At 54.7% G+C, this 22,490-nt stretch overlaps 5 protein-coding genes across 5 annotated transcripts; 4 read left to right on the plus strand and 1 right to left on the minus strand.

Annotated features, from left to right (window-relative positions):
- Nucleotides 1–8,651: 8,651 nt before the first annotated feature.
- TRIREDRAFT_70548 (RasGEF protein) lies at nt 8,652–12,410 on the plus strand (the record flags this gene model as incomplete). Its single annotated transcript, XM_006969636.1, has 5 exons — nt 8,652–9,305; nt 9,390–11,681; nt 11,737–11,953; nt 12,018–12,288; nt 12,383–12,410. 5 exons carry the CDS (start codon nt 8,652–8,654, stop codon nt 12,408–12,410), a joined length of 3,462 nt encoding a protein of 1,153 aa, XP_006969698.1.
- Nucleotides 12,411–14,180: 1,770 nt separating this feature from the next.
- TRIREDRAFT_43398 (uncharacterized protein) lies at nt 14,181–14,345 on the plus strand (the record flags this gene model as incomplete). The annotated part of the gene is made up of 1 exon (XM_006969627.1): nt 14,181–14,345. A coding segment is annotated over one exon (165 nt), but the record flags the coding sequence as incomplete, so codon positions are not given.
- Nucleotides 14,346–14,475: 130 nt separating this feature from the next.
- TRIREDRAFT_124177 (uncharacterized protein) lies at nt 14,476–15,751 on the minus strand. Its single transcript, XM_006969655.1, has 3 exons — nt 15,489–15,751; nt 14,771–15,415; nt 14,476–14,702 (listed from the first exon to the last, which is right to left on the minus strand). Exons 1-3 carry the CDS (start codon nt 15,637–15,639, stop codon nt 14,554–14,556), a joined length of 945 nt encoding a protein of 314 aa, XP_006969717.1. The 5' UTR covers nt 15,640–15,751; the 3' UTR covers nt 14,476–14,553.
- Nucleotides 15,752–17,837: 2,086 nt separating this feature from the next.
- Nucleotides 17,838–18,620, plus strand: TRIREDRAFT_31227 (uncharacterized protein; the record flags this gene model as incomplete). The annotated part of the gene is made up of 1 exon (XM_006969624.1): nt 17,838–18,620. A coding segment is annotated over one exon (783 nt), but the record flags the coding sequence as incomplete, so codon positions are not given.
- Nucleotides 18,621–19,872: 1,252 nt separating this feature from the next.
- Nucleotides 19,873–21,411, plus strand: TRIREDRAFT_112346 (uncharacterized protein; the record flags this gene model as incomplete). The annotated part of the gene is made up of 5 exons (XM_006969637.1): nt 19,873–19,900; nt 19,973–20,095; nt 20,139–20,672; nt 20,753–20,929; nt 21,005–21,411. 5 exons carry the CDS (start codon nt 19,873–19,875, stop codon nt 21,409–21,411), a joined length of 1,269 nt encoding a protein of 422 aa, XP_006969699.1.
- Between the last annotated feature and the right edge of the window lie 1,079 nt (nt 21,412–22,490).

A 22,490-nucleotide genomic window follows, 5' to 3' on the forward strand; every position in this document is an offset into this window, starting at 1 on the left:
CACGGAGCCCACATCAGCCCAAGGCTCAAACACGACACGGCGGCGGCGGCCTGGTGCTGCGCTGGCCACCGACGCTTAGCATTGAGGTATCCTACCCATGGTACCAACTTGAAGTGCCTCCAGCGGGGGGTCCCGTCAGCGCAAGAGGGGCGAAGCTCGGGGCGGCCCCTCAGCGATTCGATGTGCTGGAGCCCCTCCAAGGCCACTGACACTCGCGCTGTGGGAGCACCGGCTAAGGTGGCAGGCAGGGGGAGCGCAGGGGGAGGGGGGGCTGTTGGTCCTTGGGATTGAAGGGTACCGGTACCTGAGCGCAAGCTGGCATTGAGGCCCTGCCCCGCCATTGGCCCGCCGTAAGGTACCTTAGCTCGCAGCTGGAGCTCTTGCGCCGTCGCGGCTCAAGGCTCTGGTTGCCGGAGTTCTCACGCTTCACAGGACTCGTACAAGTACTCGTAGGAGTACTTGGACTAGGACCGGAATGACACCACCAGCTTTGCCGCCCACGGGTGCCATTTCCTTCTCCGAGCCCACTCCAAACCGCTGCTTGTGTACATGTAAGTACATTGTAGGTATGCATGTACTCATAAAGCCCAGGTATGGCGGATTCGATGCAGCCCACCGTGATGCAACGTCCTCATTTTTACGTCTGTCATAGGTAGGGAGTAATGGGCTCCCAGCACATTTTGATGCGCTTTCTAGAGATGCCTGAGGCGAGGTGTTTTGATGATTTCAAGGTTACCTGCACCAGTACCTGAAAACGCCCACGCCACGCCACGTACATGTAAGGTACCTTACCTTCAATTACCTTGGATGAAAAAGCAAAGAGAGAAAACAGCACACAACTGCAGTGCCACCATCCAAGAACGCGGCACTGCAAGACACTGGCCCGAATGGCCTCCGTGCGCAAGAAGCAGAAAAGCAAGAAAGAAAAAAAAGAAAGAAAAGGAAATAAAGGCCACGCCTGAGTCGCGGGACAAGCAAGGGAGAGCAGGTGGACGTCAGGCACACCCGACGCCATGCCGACCACTTCAGTCCCCGATGAAACTCGTACAGGGTACTTTTCGAGTACCGGTACTTTCGACATCAGCGACTTGGACCTGCATCCTCCATCCTCCGCCTGTCCGCCCACTCGCTCCTGCCCCGCTGCGTTTTCGAACTTCATGTTCCTTCTATCGAGTCTCTCTCATAAGGCGTCTTCCACTTGACTTCTTCTCCTTCTTCTTCTTCTTCTTCTTCCTCCTTGTTCGCTTGGTCGCTTTTCATCTTTCTTCTTTTCAACCTGGCCTCGTGTGCCTTCAAGATATTCAGGAATCATCTGCACCATCGGATTTGCTCGCTTCTCCCCGCCTCTCCCTCAGCTCAGCTCCCACGCCAGGCGGCCTCAGATCATGTCCCGCATGTTCCAGCACCCATTGATTCGCTGTCCGCGCATGCTGGGGCATGAATGATGGGCTGCAAGTCCGTCTGTCCTCAATGCCAACACCCTGGACCTGGAGCGCGCAGCTTGCAGCTTGCAGCCTGTCCCCCAGGTACCGCACATTAGTACTCGTACTTGTGTCATGGACTGCACCTCCAGTCAAGAGACCCCCACCGCCGGAGTCTGGCGACAGTCGGTCAGCACAGCTTCCATGCGCCTCGCTGCTGGCGGCGTCAAGGAGGGAGATCATTGAAGGCGATGAGTTGTCCTTTTTTTTGCTTCGTGCAACCTGGATGCATCACGAGAACAGCCATCGCCTAGCTGGCCTTGCCAGCACCATCGTCTGTTGTTGGCTTCTGGCCGAACGACCCACTCCCTCCCTCCCTGATTCTCCTCTCCCTTCTACGGCTACCGACACTGACCAGAAGAGACGATTGAGCAGTCACGCGCAAGACGGCAGGGATGCTGGCTGTCCGGTTCGCAGACGAGAAACGTGGAATGTCGCCGCCAGCGCTGCTCCATTACTGGTACCAAGTCCCGCAGCAATAGTACGAGTACAGTAACGGTACCTGGGTGCGAGCTCGCCCATGATACGAGTAAGCTGGATCGGACGTTGTAGGAATCCATCGCTGTCGCCCGGGACGACCGCCACGCCTCGCAGCAGGCCCAATATGGCAAGTCTCCGCCAGACCTGATGCTGGCATTACCACTTTGTGAGGTGGATATATTAAGACGGCCAGCGCCAGGTGCTTGTGCTAGTCATACTGGTGCCCACTTCCAACGTCTCCCTGGGCGACGCCAATGCCTCGGATTCCATGGACTTGCAGTAATACCAGGCTGAACGTCTGAAAAGTCCAAATGCCGGCAGGACAGGAGACGCGATCGTTTGAGCCCTGTTCCACTTCAAGGCATCGAGGTGGACGCAGGTAATAGTACCGTACCTGTGCCGGCAATGCGCCCAAGCTAACCAAGGTCCGGCGCGCGTCATGATGGGGAGCGACGAGGGCAATGAGCACCTGGTCTCATAGCATCGGTCCTGGGTTCTCATTTCACACGAGGCCGCTCTTGCATCTGGCGACCCACCCCAACCCGCCGCGGGCGCCATGTCCGAGCTTGGGAGCTGAGAATGCACTACGACTGTACTTACATCGTGACGACCACGACCTGGGCGACCCTTGAAGGGTCTGGTGGCATCGAACTAGCTCTCGTCTTGGAAAACACGCATCACACTGTATCAACCGTTGCACACCGCTCATTGAACACAGTCTGGGCCTGGACATCGTTACTGTCGGCATCGAGTACAAGATACGTTCGGAAGCCCAGTCAAGCCCGTACTGCTCCCTCATCTGCCTCAACTGGCTCCTGGTCTGGGACTTGATCGTCTTCTCCAAGTATTATGCCTGTTGCATGCTGTATGCTGTACGGATGACTCGCTGTCCAAGTGTACCGGACGGGCAGCTCTATCGAGATCTGGCGACTCACCTTTCTAGAAGCGCCAGGCAAGCCAGACCAAGGATCAACGGAGGCACACTGACAGGGGCTGCAAGGTCTACACGCCTCCGTATCCAAGCACCTGTACGGAGTGATAGTCCTACATTGCTTTGGCAGCGGTCTGTTTAGGTGAGAATGAAGCTCCCATGGCCACCCAAGCAGCACTACCTCGAAGGCGAGTGCAAGACCTTGCTGGCGCTAGGTGCCTACGCAGGGCATGCGGTATGTCCACGCTCGCCAGAGCGATGCAATCCTGCCTGACAGGCGCCGTCAAGGGCAGTCGGTGTCTGCCACTCTGGAAAGTACGGGATCAGTTTGCATGCGTTTCACGGTTCTCTACGGTACATCGGTACTACTAGTGCTAAAAGACAGAGAGGGACGCACTCACGCATAAAGGAGACAGGGACGGCGTTGAAACTTGAACCCCTTCTTCCATTCCGTGTCCACCAGGGCGCTTCTCTCCGTGTTCCGTGCTTGTACACGTACGGAGTATGTACGGGATAAGAAGCTACTAAGAAACTGGACAGGGGCCTGTGCAGATGCACGCATGCGCGCCTGGTTGGAGTTGGAAGTATCGTTACTTGCGCTCGCTCTATCCAAGGGGTCGGCCATCTCATGGCGTCCATTCAGCCAGACTGGCGGTGATGGGGGTCATCCACCGCTTACGAGAAGCCCTCACGGCGGCTGCAGTAAACAGTTGCAGCAGACCGCCACTCAGCCAGGCTCTCGTATAAAGTCTGTCATCATCCCAAGCCTTCGTTACGATGGTTTCTTTACGATGGGAAGCGGTTTCAGGTGCCCAACGACTTGGCGTGCAAGCCAGATAATACAGGTCAACGTTTGGGTGCTCCTGGTGGCGACGTTGCTTCCTCCGAGCCGTGGCGTCTCTGCACGATGATGATTCGAGACTGGGGCAGACACCATCATGAGCGTTGCTGATGTTATGTTGCAGGTCCAAGCGTCCAGTACGAATAATTCAACTACTGTACCTTGCGTGCCTGCAAGGTAAGATCGCCGTCTTACTGTCCCGTCTCTTTGACTCCCCACTCTCCTCTGGCTGCAGCTCCGATTCCGTCAAGTCACAGCGGCTCTAGTCAGCTCTCAGGAAGCGTGGGATGCGTCGAACGGGAGCTGACAAAGGCCATCTGCAAGTCGTTGGTCATAGAGCAGTACTACATATAACTCCGCATACATTGTCCACTGCATTTCGGTTTCCAACATGGAGAGTCAGTCGTCGAACCAAATCTCCGGCACAGATCTTTGAGAATGTGGAGGGATGAGAAAAAGCGACAAAAAAATCGGGAAACAGAACCGCTACCTCGGTAAGATAGAAAAGCGAACTTATTATTCTGGTCCGGCTCGTGGGAAGTGGAGTGGCACAGAACCGGGTGCGGTTTGCGCATATGCCTGGCGCTGCTCCATATTGACGATGAAGTTTGCACCCGCGAGGATTGATGCAGCCCAGACGTTGGAGGTCTCCTCCAGACAACAGATGCTACCCCATACTCTGGGGTTCAGTCCACATCTGAGAGAGTACGAAATTTGGGTGGTTGCCTCTCGTCAGAGACGTGGCCGAAAGGTGTTTTACTTCACCGTGCCCGACCTGCTCTGACAGCATGCAGACTGGTGTCGTGCCTTGGTACCTGATCGTCTGTCCATCACCTGGAAGCGTTCAAGCAGCGCATCAAACGTGGCGCTCGGCCAGTCGATCAACCATTCGAGAGAATCACAAGCACATGCAAGCAGCTGCCTACTGTACAAGTATGTCCGCAGGGAGAGAAAAGGGGCTGAACGATTCACCCCCTTTCGCATTGCTCTGGCGCCTGGAAGTTGTCCGGACGAGTTGCCGTCTTGCACACTCGCACATGTACTAACAAAGTCGGCGGCAGCGTCCTTGAGCGCCAGGTACACGAAGCAAGCGGCAGCTCGGGCGGCACAGTATGAAGTCGTCGGGCGGCGTGGGAGGATGCGCGCTTGTCCTCTTAAGATACATCGCCCTTGGGTCGCTCATGTACCGCAAAACGGAGAGCATGAGAAGCGCATGAAACGGGCACAGATTGACACACGTCGGTCACCCTCCGTCTCGGCCATCGAACCTCACCGTTTGCAGGGTACGTACTGGGTACCGCGTTGCATGTGTGGGAATGCGTGGAAGCGCGACAAGGCCCGAGTTCGAGCTACTACTACCTTAACACTCTGCAATCTACGCGCACCTTGTCGCTGCCATGCCGCACAGTGCCAGCAGCAGAAGCTCCCTCTCCCATGGAAGAGATGGCGAGACAGCCCTCGCGTACGGTACTGTGTGCAAACAGTCAGTGCGGACTGTATTAGCCTGTGTTGGTTAGCAGGGACGAGAAGAAGAAAATGTGCTCGTCCCTGGTTCGCGAGGCGGGTCCGGGGAGGCTTCCGGGACCTAGAGGCTTGGGGGCTGGCCGCTCCGGGCACCAGCCCCACGGACTCGCTGCCAGGGTGCTGGTACTCGTACTGTACTGTACTTGTGCTTTTGCGTCGGGTGTGTGTTTTCATCGACTCCTCTGTTATACCTACAACAAGAAGACGTTGATGAACGAGGTGGACGAGTGTCAGCAGTAATATTACCTACTTACATACGGAGGTATTCGTATTCCGTAGGTACCTTGGTTTCGAGTTGCGAGGGCGAGGGTTGGTGCTCCGGATGCTTTTCTTAACCCCTTGGACGCACATCCACTTTCTAGAATTCGCGAAACTTCGTTGGCTGTGGGACTATATATCTTTCGATTTTCTCTCTCTTTTTTTCTTTTTTGCTTTTGGTGCTTGTCTTTCTCTTGTTTGGGAAGTTGTTATTTACTTTATTCTGCTGCTTCGTTGCTGGTCCCTCCGTGTGCGGCCCTCCAAGGCTGTCTATCTGGAACAAGGCGCCTTTCCGCATGCGTGAGATTGAGAGGACCATCTCTGGACTCGAGGCTGTTCAGTCCCTTGGCGTTCGGCGGACTCCTCCGTGGCTATCGATCATAAGGTAGTCTTATCTAGTACTACCTGCATTCTTGATTTTGATGAGTTTGTTCGCTGTTCAGGAGGCGTACCTAGCTTCGCGAATGTTTGCCTTGTGGATCGAAACGTCTTTTAGCGGCCGAACTTGGCATTCATGCAATGGAGAAATGGCGGCCTCTGCTAGAGTCCAAGAGGGCGATATGGGGTCCAAGTAGTATTATGTCGAAGTTGGCGATGCAGGGCTTAACGAAGCACTGCTTTGCAGCAAGAGTTGGGCGTTGGGGAGACTTGGTATATGGATGGGAATCTGTTGATGCCCGAATTTATGGACACAATGTACCTTGACGGGTAGGTTGTTCCTTGAGTATTCGCCTAGTACATTCGCAGCCGTCTTCCCTCTTTGGTCTGCTGAGTTGAGGGAGATTCCGTTGACGGTATGGTGATCGAAGCTTGTGGCTGTGCGCGGTCGCTCGGAGATTAGACCAGGAAGGTTGAGGACTGCCAAAGATCGCGAGGTAAAGGCAGTGCCTGTGGCTGAACTTGGCACTCGTGCTAGGTATTGTCAGGTCATCTAGTAGTGGTGCGAGGTATCGATTGAAGCTCTGCAAAAGCCTCCGTGTCTGTATCCGGGTACGTGGATCTTGATCAAGGTGGCCAGACGTGGGGTGTAGCTGAACAAGGAATCGTCAAATGGAACAAATGAACGGCACGGGCTGGGGAGATTGGAGGGCGACAAGCCCTCATATTATTCGTATTCATGAGATGATGACGACCAAAGGACTGAAGAGAGAGGGAAGAAGGGACGATAGTACCCGGATTCAAGCGTTTATCCATTCTTGGTGATGGGGTCGACCCGGCTTCATGTCTTTCTACTACAACCCTCGGAGTGGCGAACAGGATGAGCACAGGTCACCTTTTGAACGAGTCTGTGCGTTGTCGGAGTTGATGCTGTAACAACGTTGGGAGGAGGAGGCTTCCTCTAAGGTACCCAAGGTAACATGAAGGTAGACGCTGCCACTCGTCGTTTGCCCCTGGTACTCGTAGCCCAAATCAGTCTCGTCTCGCTGATCCCCCAGGTTGGAGACATCGTCGCTTGTTTGTCGGTTGGCTGCAAACAACTGCGACTTGCCCCATCATGGACAGGCGGCTTTAACGGCTCAGGAGGTGCCAACCAGAAAGAGGGAGAGAGAGAGACATAAAGCGGTTGCTGTAATTGAAGGCATCGCTTCACTGCTAGCGGGACAGACCAGCGGTTTCCGAGCCACATGTACCGGGTACGCGCCATGTGGCCTGCCGTTCAGTCGCCAGGCGGAGTACCTGCGACCTGGCCGCGTGCATGGGCTGCCAAAGAGGAGCCGGCCGGAGCGTGGCGGATGGGGCTTCGTCCCATTTCGGGGGCTCTGTACAGGTACCCAATCACGGCTTGTTATTAGTACTTGGATGTGAGGTGAGGTGAGGTGAGGGTATACCTGTACCTACCTAGACGAGGTGCCGCTGTCTGGCCTGATGTCGCGCGTTGCCTCGCGTTTGCCTGAGGGGACGGAGCGCTTCCATGTGCGGGTGCATGTAATAGGTCCTGTTTTTGATGTTTGGCTGACGGGCGATCGACGGCATGCTTCAGGTGCATCCCACAGTGCCCCCAGCAGCGGTTTGTGGGTGGGTGATGCTGCTGCTGCTGCTGCTGCTGTGGTGCATGTGAGGGGCTCATGTTGCTGTTGATATCATTGGACGATAGGTGCTATCTCTAAATTGTATACTGTAATTGTTACCTACCTACTGTAGAACCAGGAAATGGCGGATGATCGTTCAATAGCAACAGACTCATTCAGTTGTTGGCAGGCGGTTGAAAGTACCGCTACCTCGAGACCCTGCGCTAGAGGCAAGGTAGCAGAAATAACATGTTGGAACAATACCACGTTAGGTAGAATACTAGCAGCGCTGCCCGGGATGGGGATTCATTGTCCAAGTGGAGATTGAAAGGATCAATGCCCGCCCACTCACAGCCCAGCCCAGCCCAGCCCAGCACATTGATCAATGGTTCCAGCACACGAGATACAGCGGTTCCAGCGCGCTGCGTCTCGCCTAGAGCCCCAAGCAGGACCCCAGCGCCCCCCTCCACTCCCCCAACCGCCCAGCAGCCAATAGCCTGGAAGGGCCCTGGCAGGCGAAAGCGTCTGGTGCCCTTTCTGCAGCGAGGCCACACCCCCAATTGCCCGCCACCCGAAACTCCAGTCGACGATAGCCTCCCCTTTCCTGCCCGCTGTCCATATCTCTTCTCTTCTCTTTCTGCCTTCTGCCCTCTCTGTCCGATCTCTGCGCTCCTTCACAGCTTCACGCTCTGCGCATTGGTGGCATGCTCATTGAGACTGCTATCCGCCCAGCGCGCGCCGCCCTCGGCTTGCACCAAGGCTGACTCGCGGACCATGCCCTGCGCTGATTTCGACTCTTGACTTTGTCGCCATCTCACCCTGACCGGAATCCGACCCTCGAACCGAACCCTCGAACCACCGCCGCCGGCACAGATCCTCGTCGGCCTCGAGCGCAATCGCCTGCCACGAGCCTCTGATCGTTGGCTTGCCCAGTCCCCGGGACTGCGTCTGGACCCTTTGTCGACCGGCCCCTCTCCATCTCCATTCTCCCGACTCTATTCTTTTGCTTCTCTCCCTCCATCCATCTCTTGTGGTGTCTCTGACCCCAAACTTTCTCCTTTCGCCGCCCCTCCCTCTCTCTTCCATCTCCCCCTCTCACCCCACACACACGCGCGCGCGCCAGAGCCATGGACGGCGTCGTGGGAACTGCGCCGCCCGGCAGCATGTATGTCCGTGCCCTCTACGACTACGAGGCCGACGACAGGACCAGCCTCAGCTTCCACGAGGGCGATGTCATCCAGGTCATTACCCAGCTCGAGAGCGGCTGGTGGGACGGTGTCATCAATGGCGTGCGCGGCTGGTTCCCCAGCAACTACTGCCAGGCCATCACCAGCCCCGACGAGTTTCCCGAGCCCATCCAGAACGGCATCATCACCCATCACATTGACGACGACGTCGACGAGCACGACATCTACGACGACAGCGCCGACCAGGATGAGGATTCTGAAAGCGAGGCCTTTGGCAGCCTGCCGCTCGAGGGCACAGACATGGGCGACAAGTCCCGCGCCGACTTCTGGATCCCGCAGGCCACCCCCGACGGCCGCCTATTCTACTACAACATGATGACTGGAGACCGCAGCATGGAGCTGCCGCTCGAGTCTCCCGGCTCCTCGGCCGAGACGGGCCCCAGGGACCGCATGAACGTCGCCATGCCCGAAAAGACACGCCCGCCGCCGGAAATGATGGCCCGCGGGCTGACCCAGGACGAAGACGACGACTCGGCCACTTCCGCCTCCGAGGCCGAAGGTGAATCGTTGATGCACGCCTCCAGAGGCTCTATGGTAAGGGACATTATCATACAAAACTACTTGCGCAGTTTCGCCTCTTTGTGTAGAAGGAAATTTGACACTGACCTCACCCTCAAGCCTCGCACTCGAGGTTCCTTCAGTGCCGTCCTCTCGCCGTCTACGTCAATGGACTCGATGAACGGCACCTCTCCCGGCCGCCGGAAGAGGAGCGATGCGTACGCCCTCGGATTCGCTCACAGCTCACAGCCGCCAAACATCGCGTCGGCGACATCCTTCACGAGCACCACATACAACGTCCCGGCTACCACCAGCGTCCCCAAATCTTTCTTCGACGACGGATCAACGCCGCCCTTAACCTGGAGTCTCCTCGTCACCAACATGAAGCGCGCCATCGACCGATACCGCGAAGCCGTCACCAACAACGCCCGCTCCGAGTACGTTGCCAGAGCCGAGGACATTTCCGACCACCTCCGGTTGCTTCTCGCCGCCGGCTCAGGGACGACGGATAATCACTCCGGCCAGCCCTCCATCATCTCCACCAACAAGGCGCTCTACCCTCACTTCCGAGACATGATGTCTAAATTCTCCAAGCTGGTGATTTCCTCCCACATCGCGGCCGCCGACTGGCCCAACGCCGAGTCGGTGCAAAAGTGTCTCCAGGAGGCCGACGGCGTCCTGCATGGCGTCTTCAGCTACGTCGAGGTTGCCAGGCAGCAGAGAGGAGAGGATATCCCGCGCCTGTTTCCCGGCTTCGTCATTGGTAGCACCTCTGGTGGAAGCTGGCAGAGCAACGGACTGGATTACCACGACCTGATGTCTCCCAACTTTCTGGACGACGAAGAGGGCTTGTCCGAGCCCACGGCAATCCTGGACGGCAACCTGCTCGAGAGGTTGGACGAGCACAAGAGAATGCTCGTGTCGAGCATCCGCGAGCTGGAGAAGAACCTGACCACCCCCGAGAAGATCATCACGCCCCAGCGCCACGAGGCCATTGCCAATAACATTTGTTTTGCCGGCGGGAAGGTTGTCGAGATGTTTAGGCCATGGATCGCCATGATTGAGTCTGTCGACCTGTCCTCTCTGGGCAATACCTTCCAGACGCCGCAGCTGGAGGACTTTAGCATCAACAAGCAATCGCTCTACGACAACATTGCGGACCTCATTCTCAGCTGCCAGGCTGTTGCTGGACCCTTGGCGGACGAGTGGTCAGAGGTGCGAGGGGAGCCCCTGGAGAGCCGGCTTGATTACGTTCGCCAATGCGCGAGAGCCCTCGAGACGAACTCGTCACACACCGGCTTCTCACTGCAGCTGCTCTCAGAGCAAGTCCTCATCAACATGCAGCAGCAGCAGCAGCAACAGCAGGCCGGTCGCCGGCCGCAGAGGGGCCCGCTGCAGCGAGGAGAGACGATGCCATACGAGAGACCGCATCAACGGTCAGACTCAAGGACGACACCGGTTCGACCACCGCTCATCACCACCCAGTCGTACTCCGAGGGCGATGCCCCTCCTGGATTCTCCAGAAAGGGCGACTATTCCAAGGTCAAGAAGATTTTTGGAGAAGACCCGTCACCACAGCTCCAGCCCGACGAGGATACGCCCGAGTTCCTGCTCCTGGACCACGAACACGATCTGTCGTGGGATGCAAAGGCAACCACGCCGACGGTAAAGGGAGGCTCCCTCCTTGCACTCGTCGAGCAGCTCACGCGCCACGATAAACTAGACTCGAGTTTTAACAACACCTTCCTCTTGACTTATCGATCCTTCACAACGGCGCGCGAACTCTTCGAGATGCTGGTCCAGCGGTTCGGAATCCAGCCCCCAGAGGGGCTCTCACAGTCCGACTATGAGCTGTGGCGGGACCGCAAGCAGAAGCTCATCCGCTTCAGAGTCGTCAACATTCTCAAGAGTTGGTTTGACAGCTTCTGGATGGAGGACTTCAACGACGAGTCCAAGCAGCTGATCCGCGACGTGTACACGTTTGCGAGAGACACGGTCAAGTCGACCGAGACGCCAGGCTCGGGGCCGCTCATGGCCATTCTGGACCAGAGGCTCAGCGGCAAGGAGGCCGGTGCCCGGCGCATGATACAGACGCTGAACCAGAGCACCCCAACGCCCATTGTGCCCAAGAATATGAAGAAGCTCAAGTTCTTGGACATTGACGTGACCGAGTTTGCTCGCCAGCTGACCGTCATCGAGTCTCGGCTGTACTCCAAGATCAAGGCCACCGAGTGCTTGAACAAGACCTGGCAGAAGAAGGTGGCCGATGGCGACCCCGACGCATCTCCGAATGTCAAGGCCCTGATTCTGCACTCCAACCAGATGACCAACTGGGTGGCGGAGATGATCTTGAACCAGGTGGATGTCAAGAAGCGAGTGGTGGTGATTAAGCACTTTGTTGCCGTTGCCGACGTATGTCATGCCGTTCTTGAAGTGTGAGAAGGGCCTGTGCTAACTGTTTGGATAGAAATGCCGAAGCCTCAACAACTTTTCCACATTGACGTCCATTATTTCAGCGCTGGGCACGGCGCCTATCGCGCGTCTGAAGCGAACCTGGGATCAGATTCCTCAGCGGACCAGCGTCGTATTGGAAACGATGCGGAAACTCATGGCCAGCACCAAGAACTTTGGTGAATACCGTGAGGCGCTTCACGTCGCCAACCCGCCGTGCATTCCCTTTTTTGGTGAGTTGGCGCTTTCCAAAGCCCGCGAGCCCTGGATAACGGGATAGCTAACAATAATGCCCAGGTGTTTACCTGACCGATCTTACATTTATCGAGGACGGTATCCCCTCCGTCATTAAGAAGACGAACCTGATTAACTTTGCCAAGAGGGCAAAGACGGCCGAAGTCATCCGCGACATCCAGCAGTACCAGAACGTGGGCTACTCTTTGCAGCCAGTTCCCGAGCTGCAGGACTACATCTTGAGCAATATGCAAGCCGCGGGAGACGTGCATGAAATGTACGACAAGAGTTTGCAGATTGAGCCGCGTGAGCGCGAAGACGAGAAGATTGTGAGGTATGTATAACACGCAAATATGGAACGAAGCTGGCTTCTCGGCCGGTCTATCCTCGCTCCCCTTTGTGATCGCAGGGCTAATCATTTGCTTCAGGGTACTTGCTGAATCTGGCTTTTTGTAAAACACTTGCGTCCACGGACCGGGCCCTTGGTCTTGGGGCGATATCTATACTGGAGACACCTTACTGGACCATGTCAAGAACATGCTCTGCGTGTTGTACAATGAACAAGCGGCGTATATTGGAAGAGAGACACACACACACACACACACAGCATGTTAGGGATGAACGCAGCATATTTATACCAAGAGAAGTTTAGGATAGGGACGGTTCAGCGTCGAGGGAAGATGTCATGCCGCAACGGCCACGTTTATCGCGCCTGCTTGAAATTACTATTCTCCTTATTCCGAGAGGCTTCCATGGCTGGCGGCCATTATCAGAGGGAACGAGGACCAGAAGCAGGGAGAAGAAGTCATACACACACAAAAAGAGAAAGGCATTGACTGGCAATCTAGAACAATGCAACGCGAGTTCGCATTACAGCCGTTTTTGGGCTCCAGTTGTCATCTCATATGCCAATAGGAGCCCTAGCCAGAGACATATATATATATATATATATATCTACTGGCTTTTGGGGGATGGGGGTTCACCGAGCGCTGGAGCCACGAATCGGTACCAAAATATGAAGTTTGAAGAAGACACAGCAGTGCGGACATCTTACTCCCCCCCAGTCCCCCCTTGATGCTGAGACTCTAGTGTTTTCTTTGTTTTCTTCTCCTGTTTTCTCTGTCTACTTTTGGTGCATGGGTGTGGCGTTGGCGTGCTCTCGTTTCCAGGGGGACGCTTTCTGATGATGGCGGATCTTGAGCGATTTGGAATAGGGTGGGGGTTCCGGAACTCTCTTGGGTACTCTGCATGTCGAGAGAGGTGAGGCAAAGTTGAGAAAGAGAGTGGAAGAGTAGAACGAAGGTCCCCCCTTGCCCCCCTTTGAGACTTTGATGTTGCTGATATACCTGAGAAGTTTTTCGAGGACAGTTGCTTGGATAGTTGGAGCATCGTGGGCTGGCTTTCTTCTTTCGAGTTTGCATACCTATTATGCTTTATGTATGTAGGATCAAGGGATACCATAGGCTTCTTCTTTGTATATACAGTTGCAGTATATCAATAGTTGTGTGTTAGTAAGTATCTATGATTTCCACGTATGGATGTGACTATCTACCATGGTGGCACAGTTGATTGGTCTGATGTCGTTGGCTTCACTCCAGAAGAGCAGTCTTTTTGTATCTAATGCAAGGTAGAACATGAAACATGTAGATCAGGCATGTCGTCAATCAATCTGAGAACATATAAGGTAGGTAGCTTGTAGTAGGTAGGTAAAGTAGGCAGGTTCTTACACATGACATGGCATTTTTTCTCAGCTAGTACATTAACACTTGCTTGCCTTTTCCTCACCATCCACCACATGAACCACAAGAACATGACAATAAGCAACAAGAGTTTGCAAAGCAGTACAGAACGAGGTAAAAGACAGCAAAAAAAAGAAAAACATACAACAGCCGGTGTTCGCCAGTGGTCACCCACCTGACTACTAATCTGCCTCTCATTGGCTTGACTCTGGGAGAGCAGACGGGATCCCGTATTTTCCAATGGATATGGTCGTATGTGATCACTTGGAACTGTATCCTGCCTTATATCTCCAGCTGCGGTATGATATTAAAGATGTACGCAAAAAAGAGAAAAAACATACAACAGCCGGTGTTCGCCAGTGGTCACCCACCTGACTACTAATCTGCCTCTCACTGGCTTGACTCTGGGAGAGCAGACGGGATCCCGTATTTTCCAGTGGATATGGTCGTATGTGCTCATTCACACCTGTATTCTGCCCTATGTCTCCAGCTTCAGCACCATCATGGAGGTGTATACGCAAAAAAAGAAAAAACATACAACAGCCGGTGTTCGCTGGTGGTCACCCACCCAACTACTAATCTGCCGGTTAGTGGCTTATCTATGGGGGAGCAGACGGGACCCCGAGTTTTCCACTACCTATGGTCGTATGTGCTTGACTGGGAAGCAAACCAGATTATAACGTTGGGAGCATGTGTGCAAATATCCAGAGTTGGGATTATAGGGTAAGCATCCTCATTAGCATTTTGCCTCCGTTAAAAGGTAAATTACTATTCATACAGTACTCCGAGATACAATCTGTCAAATGCCGAAAACAACAAGAGGTATCAACGTAAAGGGAAACATGACTCCTTGAGACAATTTAGTGCCGGTGCAGCTTATTCTTGATGCGCTCGCCCAGGCTGGGCTTGTCCTTGTGGTGGTGTCCCGAGTCGGAGCTCTTGCGGCCACTGCTGCCCTTGTTGTCGCCGTCGTCGTCTGCTGACTTGAGCCCCTTTTGCTCCATCAGGCCTAGGTAAACGGATTGTCAGCGAATCATGCCATGAGCGAGTTTAAAAAACCATGGGGAAGGAACCTACGATCGGCTTCTCGCCCAGCACCAGGCTTCGCAGCATCAAAGTTGCCTCCATCGGCGGCAAGCCCCGTCGTCTTGACGTACTCGGTCGCCTCGGCGGCGGCATCCCCCTCGTGGGCGTTCTGGTGCTCCTGCTTGTCCTCGACGCTGGGCTCGGGCTTGTTGTCCTTGCCCTGAGGAGAAGAGACGGAGTCGTTAGAGGACGCGGCGGCGGCGTTCCCGCCGTTCTCTCTGGCTAGTTCTTCGACGGGGCGGGGGCCCTTGCCGGTGAGCTGGTCGAGGGGTTTGCCTGCTTCAGGGTCTGCGGAGGAGTCTGCTGGTTCGTCTGAGGGTGCCACCGTAGACTTGTCTGCGGGCACGTCTGTCGAGGCGCTTTTAGGCTTGGAGATGTCTTGAGGCTGAATGGTGTCCTGAGGCTTGGAGATGTCCTGAGGCTGAGTGGTGTTCTGGGGCATGGCGGTGGTGGTGGTGGTGGTGGTGTTGTCCTTTGGTTGTTCCTGGGTTGGAGTCTCAGGGAGTGGCTTGTATTTGGCGGAAGACGAAAGGGCATAATATTCGCCCTCGGCGAGGTCTGAGGGGGTGTCGTCTTTGTCAATTTGTTCGTTTCTGGCGTTTAGGCTGGACTCGACTTTGTGTTGCTCCTCGGGGTCTGGTCTCGGCGTTAGTTGACGAATGATCGAGACATATTACACCAAAGGTTGGTGTAGTTGGGCTTCACATACCCAGGTTGCCAGCATCGTAGGGCTCGCCCTTGGAGACGTCGCCGGTGGCGCCCGAAATGGGTTCCTTGTGAGTCTCGGCGTTGGGATCGTCACCCCAGACGGCTTTGGCGGCGGATGATGCGATCTGGTTGATGGTTTCCATGGTAGACATTGTGCGTGCGTGTGTGTGCGCGCGTGTGTGTGTGATTACGGTGCTTGGATGTAGTTGATAGAGGTTGGAAGGGATACTTGGATTCAGTGGCAAAGTTGGAGTCAGGTACGAATTGTGCAGTTTGAAAAGATGGGTATCAAGTTAAAGAGTAAGGTAAGTTGACATGGCAGAAATTCAATGAGAACGCAAGGAAGAGCCCCGAGGCAGAGGGTGCACTGCCTTTATAAAACTGGGCAGTTGGAGCTGGAGTCGCCTCTGACGTCGATGCCGAGAATGCGACCTTGTTAGACGCATAAGGTGTGTTGCAAGCCGTGGAGGACAATCAATCGGCTACCCAACCAACCAGATTCCGGATTTGCAACTCGCCGGTTGGCCATGGCAGGCGAGGCTGGACTGGGGGAAGACAAGGGACAACTCTTTATGACGGCGATGACGCCAAAGGGGAGGGAGGGGGGGTTGAGGTTGTTCTGTGTAAGTGTTGGTGGAGGTACCATCTGGTAATTGATGGCGGGCCATCTTGATGCGAGTATTACTAAGGTATTTACAACTACTTCTTGCTATCGGATACTATTCCATCCAAGCTGTGCTGCTGCTGATGCTATTCGGGAGGCACGAGTGACATGCTGGGAGCTCCGTCGTTGGCGTGGAAGCTGGGAAAGGATGCCATTTGGGCGATGACGCAAAGCTGCTTCGTGCTTGAATCGAGATTGTCGCAGGGTGGAGACGAGACGAGCATCTCGTAACAATGTGGGCAGTCGCTGGAACTGGAAGCACGTGAATGACGTATTCACGTCGAGGTACATGCGCTTTGTACTCCCTTGGCTCGCTCCCGGCTTCTCTCTGCTTGTTCGCTCCGACTTCCAGCTTGTTCTTCGTTATTATCTACCTAGTACTTATTGATCGTTGTTCGAATACTACCTAAAGTACTAGGAGTTTCAAGTGCTGCCCCATGCTTTTATGGAATCGCCATGTGGACCAGAGCACATGTTTCTTTGCTGGAGACAACAGGCATGGCGGAGTTGCAGGGATCCAGGCTGGGGATGTGCTTATACGGAGTCAAGTTCGCTGCTTGCGTTATCTGGTACAGTTACCTACCTTGTTGACTGATAATCGACTTTCAGACGTCGTTCCAAGATCTGAATATTCTCGCGAGGAGTTAGCATGTGCTACCGCAGAGGCCATCTCGTCCTCTACCACGACCATGTCCTTTAAACTAAGATCCTTCACAGTAACAGTGATGTGATCTGCGCGAACCCTTCAGTTGCTATCCACTCGTCCCGTGAACATCGCAAACGGTATAGCCAGCTCTCGAACAAGTGCTGCTCAAAAACCGGCTATCCAGCATCGGAGCATTAAAACGGCATGACACAGGTTCCAGGCGATAGACTGCTACAGTCGCTGCAGCAAGTAGGAGGTCGCCGACGCGGCACATGCAACAGCGGCAGCCTATGAGCTTGTGCGAGCCCAACAAAAAGACGCCAACAAGGGCCGGCTTGTTAGTCGCTCCAGGCAGGCAGGCAGGCAGGCAGGCAGCGTTGATAGCTTGATACCGTCTGGCCGTGTCATTCAACGACACGCATGGCGGCATCGCATCTACACCAACGCCTTCTTACTTTCGCCCGAGAGAGAGTAAGGGATATGTAAATTACCCGAGGAGTAAGGCATCCATTCATGTATATCTTCTTCCATATGATATCCTGTGCCGTGTAGGCGCCAGATACCCGGAACCGCACCTGGATTCTCAGACAGCCTCATCGCCAGCGTTGACCCAACAAGTTGCGAACCCCGGCTCCCACGCCGGGGAAGTTCCATCGCCTCCTCAACCTCGCCTTGCTGCCGCATGCTCGGCGTCTGGTTCTTGTTGCTGCTTGTGATTCGAAACTTGCTTCCTCATCTTTCTTGTCTTCATCATGACGTGGAATCCAGATATTGCGACCTGGTTGCTGCTGTTGGCGCTGGCTCCAATCCGCGGTCTCTGCCTGGTTGCGCAGGGCCGTGGATGGCAGCCGTACGAGCATCGCCCTGAAAATGAACAGCTGGTGCTACAACCTCCTCCTCCAGGTAACATGGCGTCTCACTTGTGTATAATAGTATCCTATGACGAGCCTACTAAACTCGTCGCAGACTCGTCCGCAGCCACTCGACCCTCCGCTCCCTACGCACCGCCCTTCCCCAGTCGACCAGGCAGCCGTCCGTCCGGCTTTATTGCCCTCGGCGACTCGTACTCGGCCGGCATAGGCACAGGCCTCATCAATGGCACCGAAGATGAATGTCGCCGCGGTGCCAACGCCTACCCGGTGCTGGTGCAGCGCGACCTCCACCGCAGTCTGGACGGGGGCCACGACCCAACCTTTCAGTTTCTCTCCTGCACGGGCTCTACTGTTGGTGACATGCTTACCGGGGCCGAGCGCAGCCAGATCGATGGCTTCAACACAACCTCGACGGCCGACTTTGCTCTTCTCTCCATTGGCGGCAACGACCTGGGCTTCTTCGACATCATGAATAGCTGCATCTTCCGATTCTACAGCTTCTACTCCGGCACCTGCGAGACTGCTCTCCGCCACGCCGACGAGCAGATGGCCAGTTCGGATTTTGAAAACCGTCTTCGACTTGTCATCATGGAGATTCTCGACCGCGTCCGCTGGGAGAAGAGGCCGTGGTTCACCATTACCGTGACGGGATATGCGCGCTTCTTCAACGCGGATACGGACGAGTGCGACGACTACTCCTTTGGCATGTGGTGGCGCGGCCCCAAGCTGGAGCGCAAGCTTCGCCAGCGCATGAACGACATGGTTGTCGACGTCAACAACAAGATCCGGCGTTCAGTCGACGCCATCAACGCCGCCTTTGCCGAGCCCCGGGTCCTCTTTGTCGACTACGACGAGGCCTTTGAGGGGCATCGCTTCTGCGAGCCAGGCGTCGTTGAGCCCGACTACGCGAGAAACGAGACCTGGTTCTTCCTTGTCGGCGGCCTGGACAACAACCCGAGCGCGGAGAAGTCGGTGCTCGTGGCAGAAGATGCCCTGTTGCCTCCCGACTCTCCACTAATCGACCCGGAGAACTGCCTCGACCCGGCACAGACGTCCGGGGACTGGGGGGAGCTGGCCTTGTGTATGATGGCCATGGCCGCTGAGAGGGACCCCATGCTTCGAAAGGCAGACGGGCGGGTTGTGGCGGAGAATTCGATGTGGTATGTGCCTACATATTACGGCAAGACGTTTCATCCGGTGAGTTTTGCTTTACCATCATGTACTGCTAATACGAACCCCTCGATGCGATGCATTCTGAATGATGTTTTCACTGCACATGCTAACTTTTCGGTCGCAGCGGAGTCTTGGCCACATGGCAATGAGAGATCGGATCTACAAGGCATGGCGTGAAATGCACGTTCCGACGATGAGCTGACGATGATGTCGGGTTTTTGTTTTTTGGACGGTCGATTTATGTATATCCTACACGCCCTCTTCTGCACCTCTGAGGACATGGTACATGATTGAATAAGTGACTGTCGATTTGAAGCTCTTGAATACATCTGTAGATATATATAGTGATTCACATTGGATTCGACTTGGACTTGCGCAAAAAGGGACGAGTCCATTGAGACCCCATGGGGAGACTCCATATCTGCAGCCGGGGTCTCCCCAGTCAGGCACTCGTAGTGCAGGACTGCAGGTACCCTCAGCTAAGTACTAGTAGTGCCATAAAGTGACGGCAGATGCGCCGTTGATCAAGCACATAGTCGTACTAGTACTCTGATTGCACTTCACCGTGTCTTCACATTCGGCCATTCTTACTTTTACGAAGTTGACGAGATGCTGTCGAATTTATTGTACCCAGAGAACAATAAGGTGTCATTCATTGACATTCAAGCTGTAGCTGATTAATCAGAGCATCAGGGCAATCAATCAGTGAGCGGGTATTCAGCTGTCCAGCACTAAACCTTACAGCCTACAGCGGGTCAGTGGCCGCTGAAGCACCCGGAACATTGTTGTTGCCGCCCCCGTCGCCATGCCTATTGCACCAAAGACACGTGAAGTCGGGTTGCTTGGACATCAGCCTCGCGACCTGGTACGGCGTCACTGCTCACATCTCCAACTTATACCCACCATCAACCGCCAGATTCCGACCGCCGTCGCGCATTGCCGTACTCGTACCAATTACCGCCCCGACTCGTACACATTGCGCGACCTAAATCACACATACTGATACTATCGCGGGGGCGCTGCGACAACCATGGCGCCAGACCCAGAATCGCGCAAAGGTGGGCGGCCCTGGCTATGACCATGTCCTGAAATGCGAAAGAAGGAGAGCTCGTGCTGACTTGTGCTTCTAGGCGGAGACCAGACCATCAAAGTCGCCTCCAAAAAGGACTCGAAGAATGCGACCATCAAGCTGAAGAGGTCGGTGCCGAAGCACAACAAGCCGGGCAATTGGATGGATGGCAGCGTGGTAGACGGTACGTCACCATGGTCCCTTTTTACCCCATGCTCACCAAACAGAAGTGAACCATTATACTGAGTCCGACGCTGATGCTTTGCAAGAAGAGAAAAAAAAGTCTAGCAGCGCAACCCCGTCAGTCCCCGTCTCCCCAGGCCCCGTAGTCAACCAGCTCGACGACCTATCCCGCGAGACCTTTGCAACCGGCCGACCCCTGGAGGACAACCCCGAGCTTCAGCAGTGCAAGCATTGCAAGAAGAGCATCCTGAAGACGGCCGCCAAGGCGCACGTTGCGCAGTGCCTCAAGGTCAAGAAGGAGAAGGCGCAGCGGAAGAAGGAGGCCCGGGAAGCGAGAGAACGGGCCAAGGAAGCGGCCAGAGAGGAAGAGGCTAAGAAGAACGACGACGACAACAACGCCGACGGGAAAGACGAAGACAGTGAGGTCGAGGAAGAAAAGAAGGCCGGGAAAAAGGCCGCCAGCAAGAAGCCGGACGACAAGGCCAGCAAGAAGCGCAAGGCAGATGTCGAGGTCGACAAGGGGCCCAAGGCGAAGAAGAAGAAGGACGAGCCGAAGGCCAAGCTTCCCAAGCCAAAAGGTATGCCGCTGAAAGATCACTTTGCTTATACTTGCTCTTTGACTTGGATAGTCTACTGACTCGTTTATTTCCCACTACAGGACCTGTCGATGTAGAGCGCCAGTGTGGTGTCATGCTACCCAATGGACAGCCGTGTGCACGTTCTTTGACGTGCAAGAGCCACTCCATGGGAGCCAAACGTGCCGTCTCGGGCAGATCTTTACCATACGACATGCTTCTGGCCGCATACCAGAAAAAGAATCAGGCCAAGCAGCAGAGTATGTCACCTCTGTTTCATGGCTACGTGTTATGGCTACGTTCCAAGAATGTACAAGGCTGACCATTCATTGCAGAGGCCGCGTTGGATGCAAACGCACCCCTCGAAGACGACGACGACGCCAACAATGGCCCAGTAGATTCCGATGAAGAGACGGGCGCCGTCATGAATGCCCTGGCCAACTGGAATCCCCAGCCCCTGATACCCCAGCCCGTCTTCAACCCCATCAAGCGGCAGTATCAATTGGCGAGGCTCCACGAGCAGCTGCAGATGGCCACTAACGGCGGCCGCACCAACATCTTCAAGGTCACGGGCTTCGGCGCCCAGAGACTGCCGCCAGGGCACCCAGGGCTGCTCGATAACGAAGACGCTCCCGGTGAGCCTGACGTGGAGTCAATGTCTATGCCGGGGTCGGCGCGACAGGCGAGTTTCGGCATGCCTGCGCCGCCGCAGAGGCAGGCCTCGGTGGCGAGTCGGGCGTAGAGACGATGTTTTTTTTTTCTCTGTTGAGATGGAGAGAGAGACTTGACACTCTTTCTTTCTTTCTTTTCCCTTTTTTTACCCTCTCCCGCTTTTTCCCTGGGAACTTCCTATTACAACCCTTGGTGGTACGGATAGGGGATGTGAGGCGATTTTGCTTCTGTTACCTTTTTTCTTCTCTTTTTCTTCGCATTTTACCTTTGGTTTGATTTATTCATCAGCTTTGTTTGTCTATTGTTTTGGGTATATACCATTTTACGCAAAAGGACGGGTCAGGAAACGGGTTATCACGAGTGCAATGACAAGGGCTGAACCCCCTTTTTTAACATCTTTTTTTTCTTCTCTGACCCTGTGCAAAGGGGCTCGGCGTTTGGTACCAGTGGGAATTGGAGTATTCGTTGCTTACTTCTTGTCGGGCTTTCTTCATACTTGATATTGTATATACATTACTTTGCATAGATTGCTTGTTTGGGGTTGAGCATACACACATATACCTTGAAGGTACGACAAGAGAAGGGCTCAGATACAGCTCAGATGAGTAGAGACGAGACTGAATACAATACGAGTCTTATTGTTCTTCTACATCAAGCCGTGTGATTAACAGGCTATTGTCGTGTGTGGTATGAGTTGTTCATGGTAAATTCTATTGTCTGCTCTTCGAGACATGCTCAATGCATTTATGCAATAGATTGTAATCTCTTTGTTCTAGCCAGCAATATCGCAGAGCTCGGTCGTCCTGTTTGGTTCGTATCAATCAATCTGATTGACGCAGCTTCCATTATCTCTTGCACCTTGGAAGCTCACACCAGAGGCTTCGAATATGAGTCTCTTGAGTAGCCTTGCCGTATGATGGCCAGAATGGGGCCTCTTGCTTGTCTTGGCTCGTTCCGATTCGTCCTGCCAAGATTGCGCCTCTACAGACAACCCTCGGAGAGCACTCGCTGATATGGAGATGAGGCCAAGCATGCAGAGCTGTCCCGTAGTTATGCGGCCAAACCGACCAAGTGACAACGCGACTCGCTTGGCTGCCCAGTTGATTTGAGCTGGAACCAGCTGCTCGTGCCATTCGCCTGCTTGGCTTC

The sequence above is a fragment of the Trichoderma reesei genome (assembly GCF_000167675.1).
Source record: "Trichoderma reesei QM6a unplaced genomic scaffold TRIREscaffold_37, whole genome shotgun sequence".
Classification (NCBI taxonomy): domain Eukaryota; kingdom Fungi; phylum Ascomycota; class Sordariomycetes; order Hypocreales; family Hypocreaceae; genus Trichoderma; species Trichoderma reesei.

Excerpts from the sequence above, each read along its gene's own strand:
- TRIREDRAFT_124177 (XM_006969655.1), bottom strand. The coding sequence starts at position 15,639 with ATGTCTACCATGGAAACCATCAACCAGATCGCATCATCCGCCGCCAAA. Across the intron at positions 15,416-15,488 it reads CTACGATGCTGGCAACCTGG|ACCCCGAGGAGCAACACAAA; the intron begins GTATGTGAAGCC and ends CGCCGAGACCAG. Across the intron at positions 14,703-14,770 it reads TGCTGGGCGAGAAGCCGATC|GCCTGATGGAGCAAAAGGGG; the intron begins GTAGGTTCCTTC and ends CCGTTTACCTAG.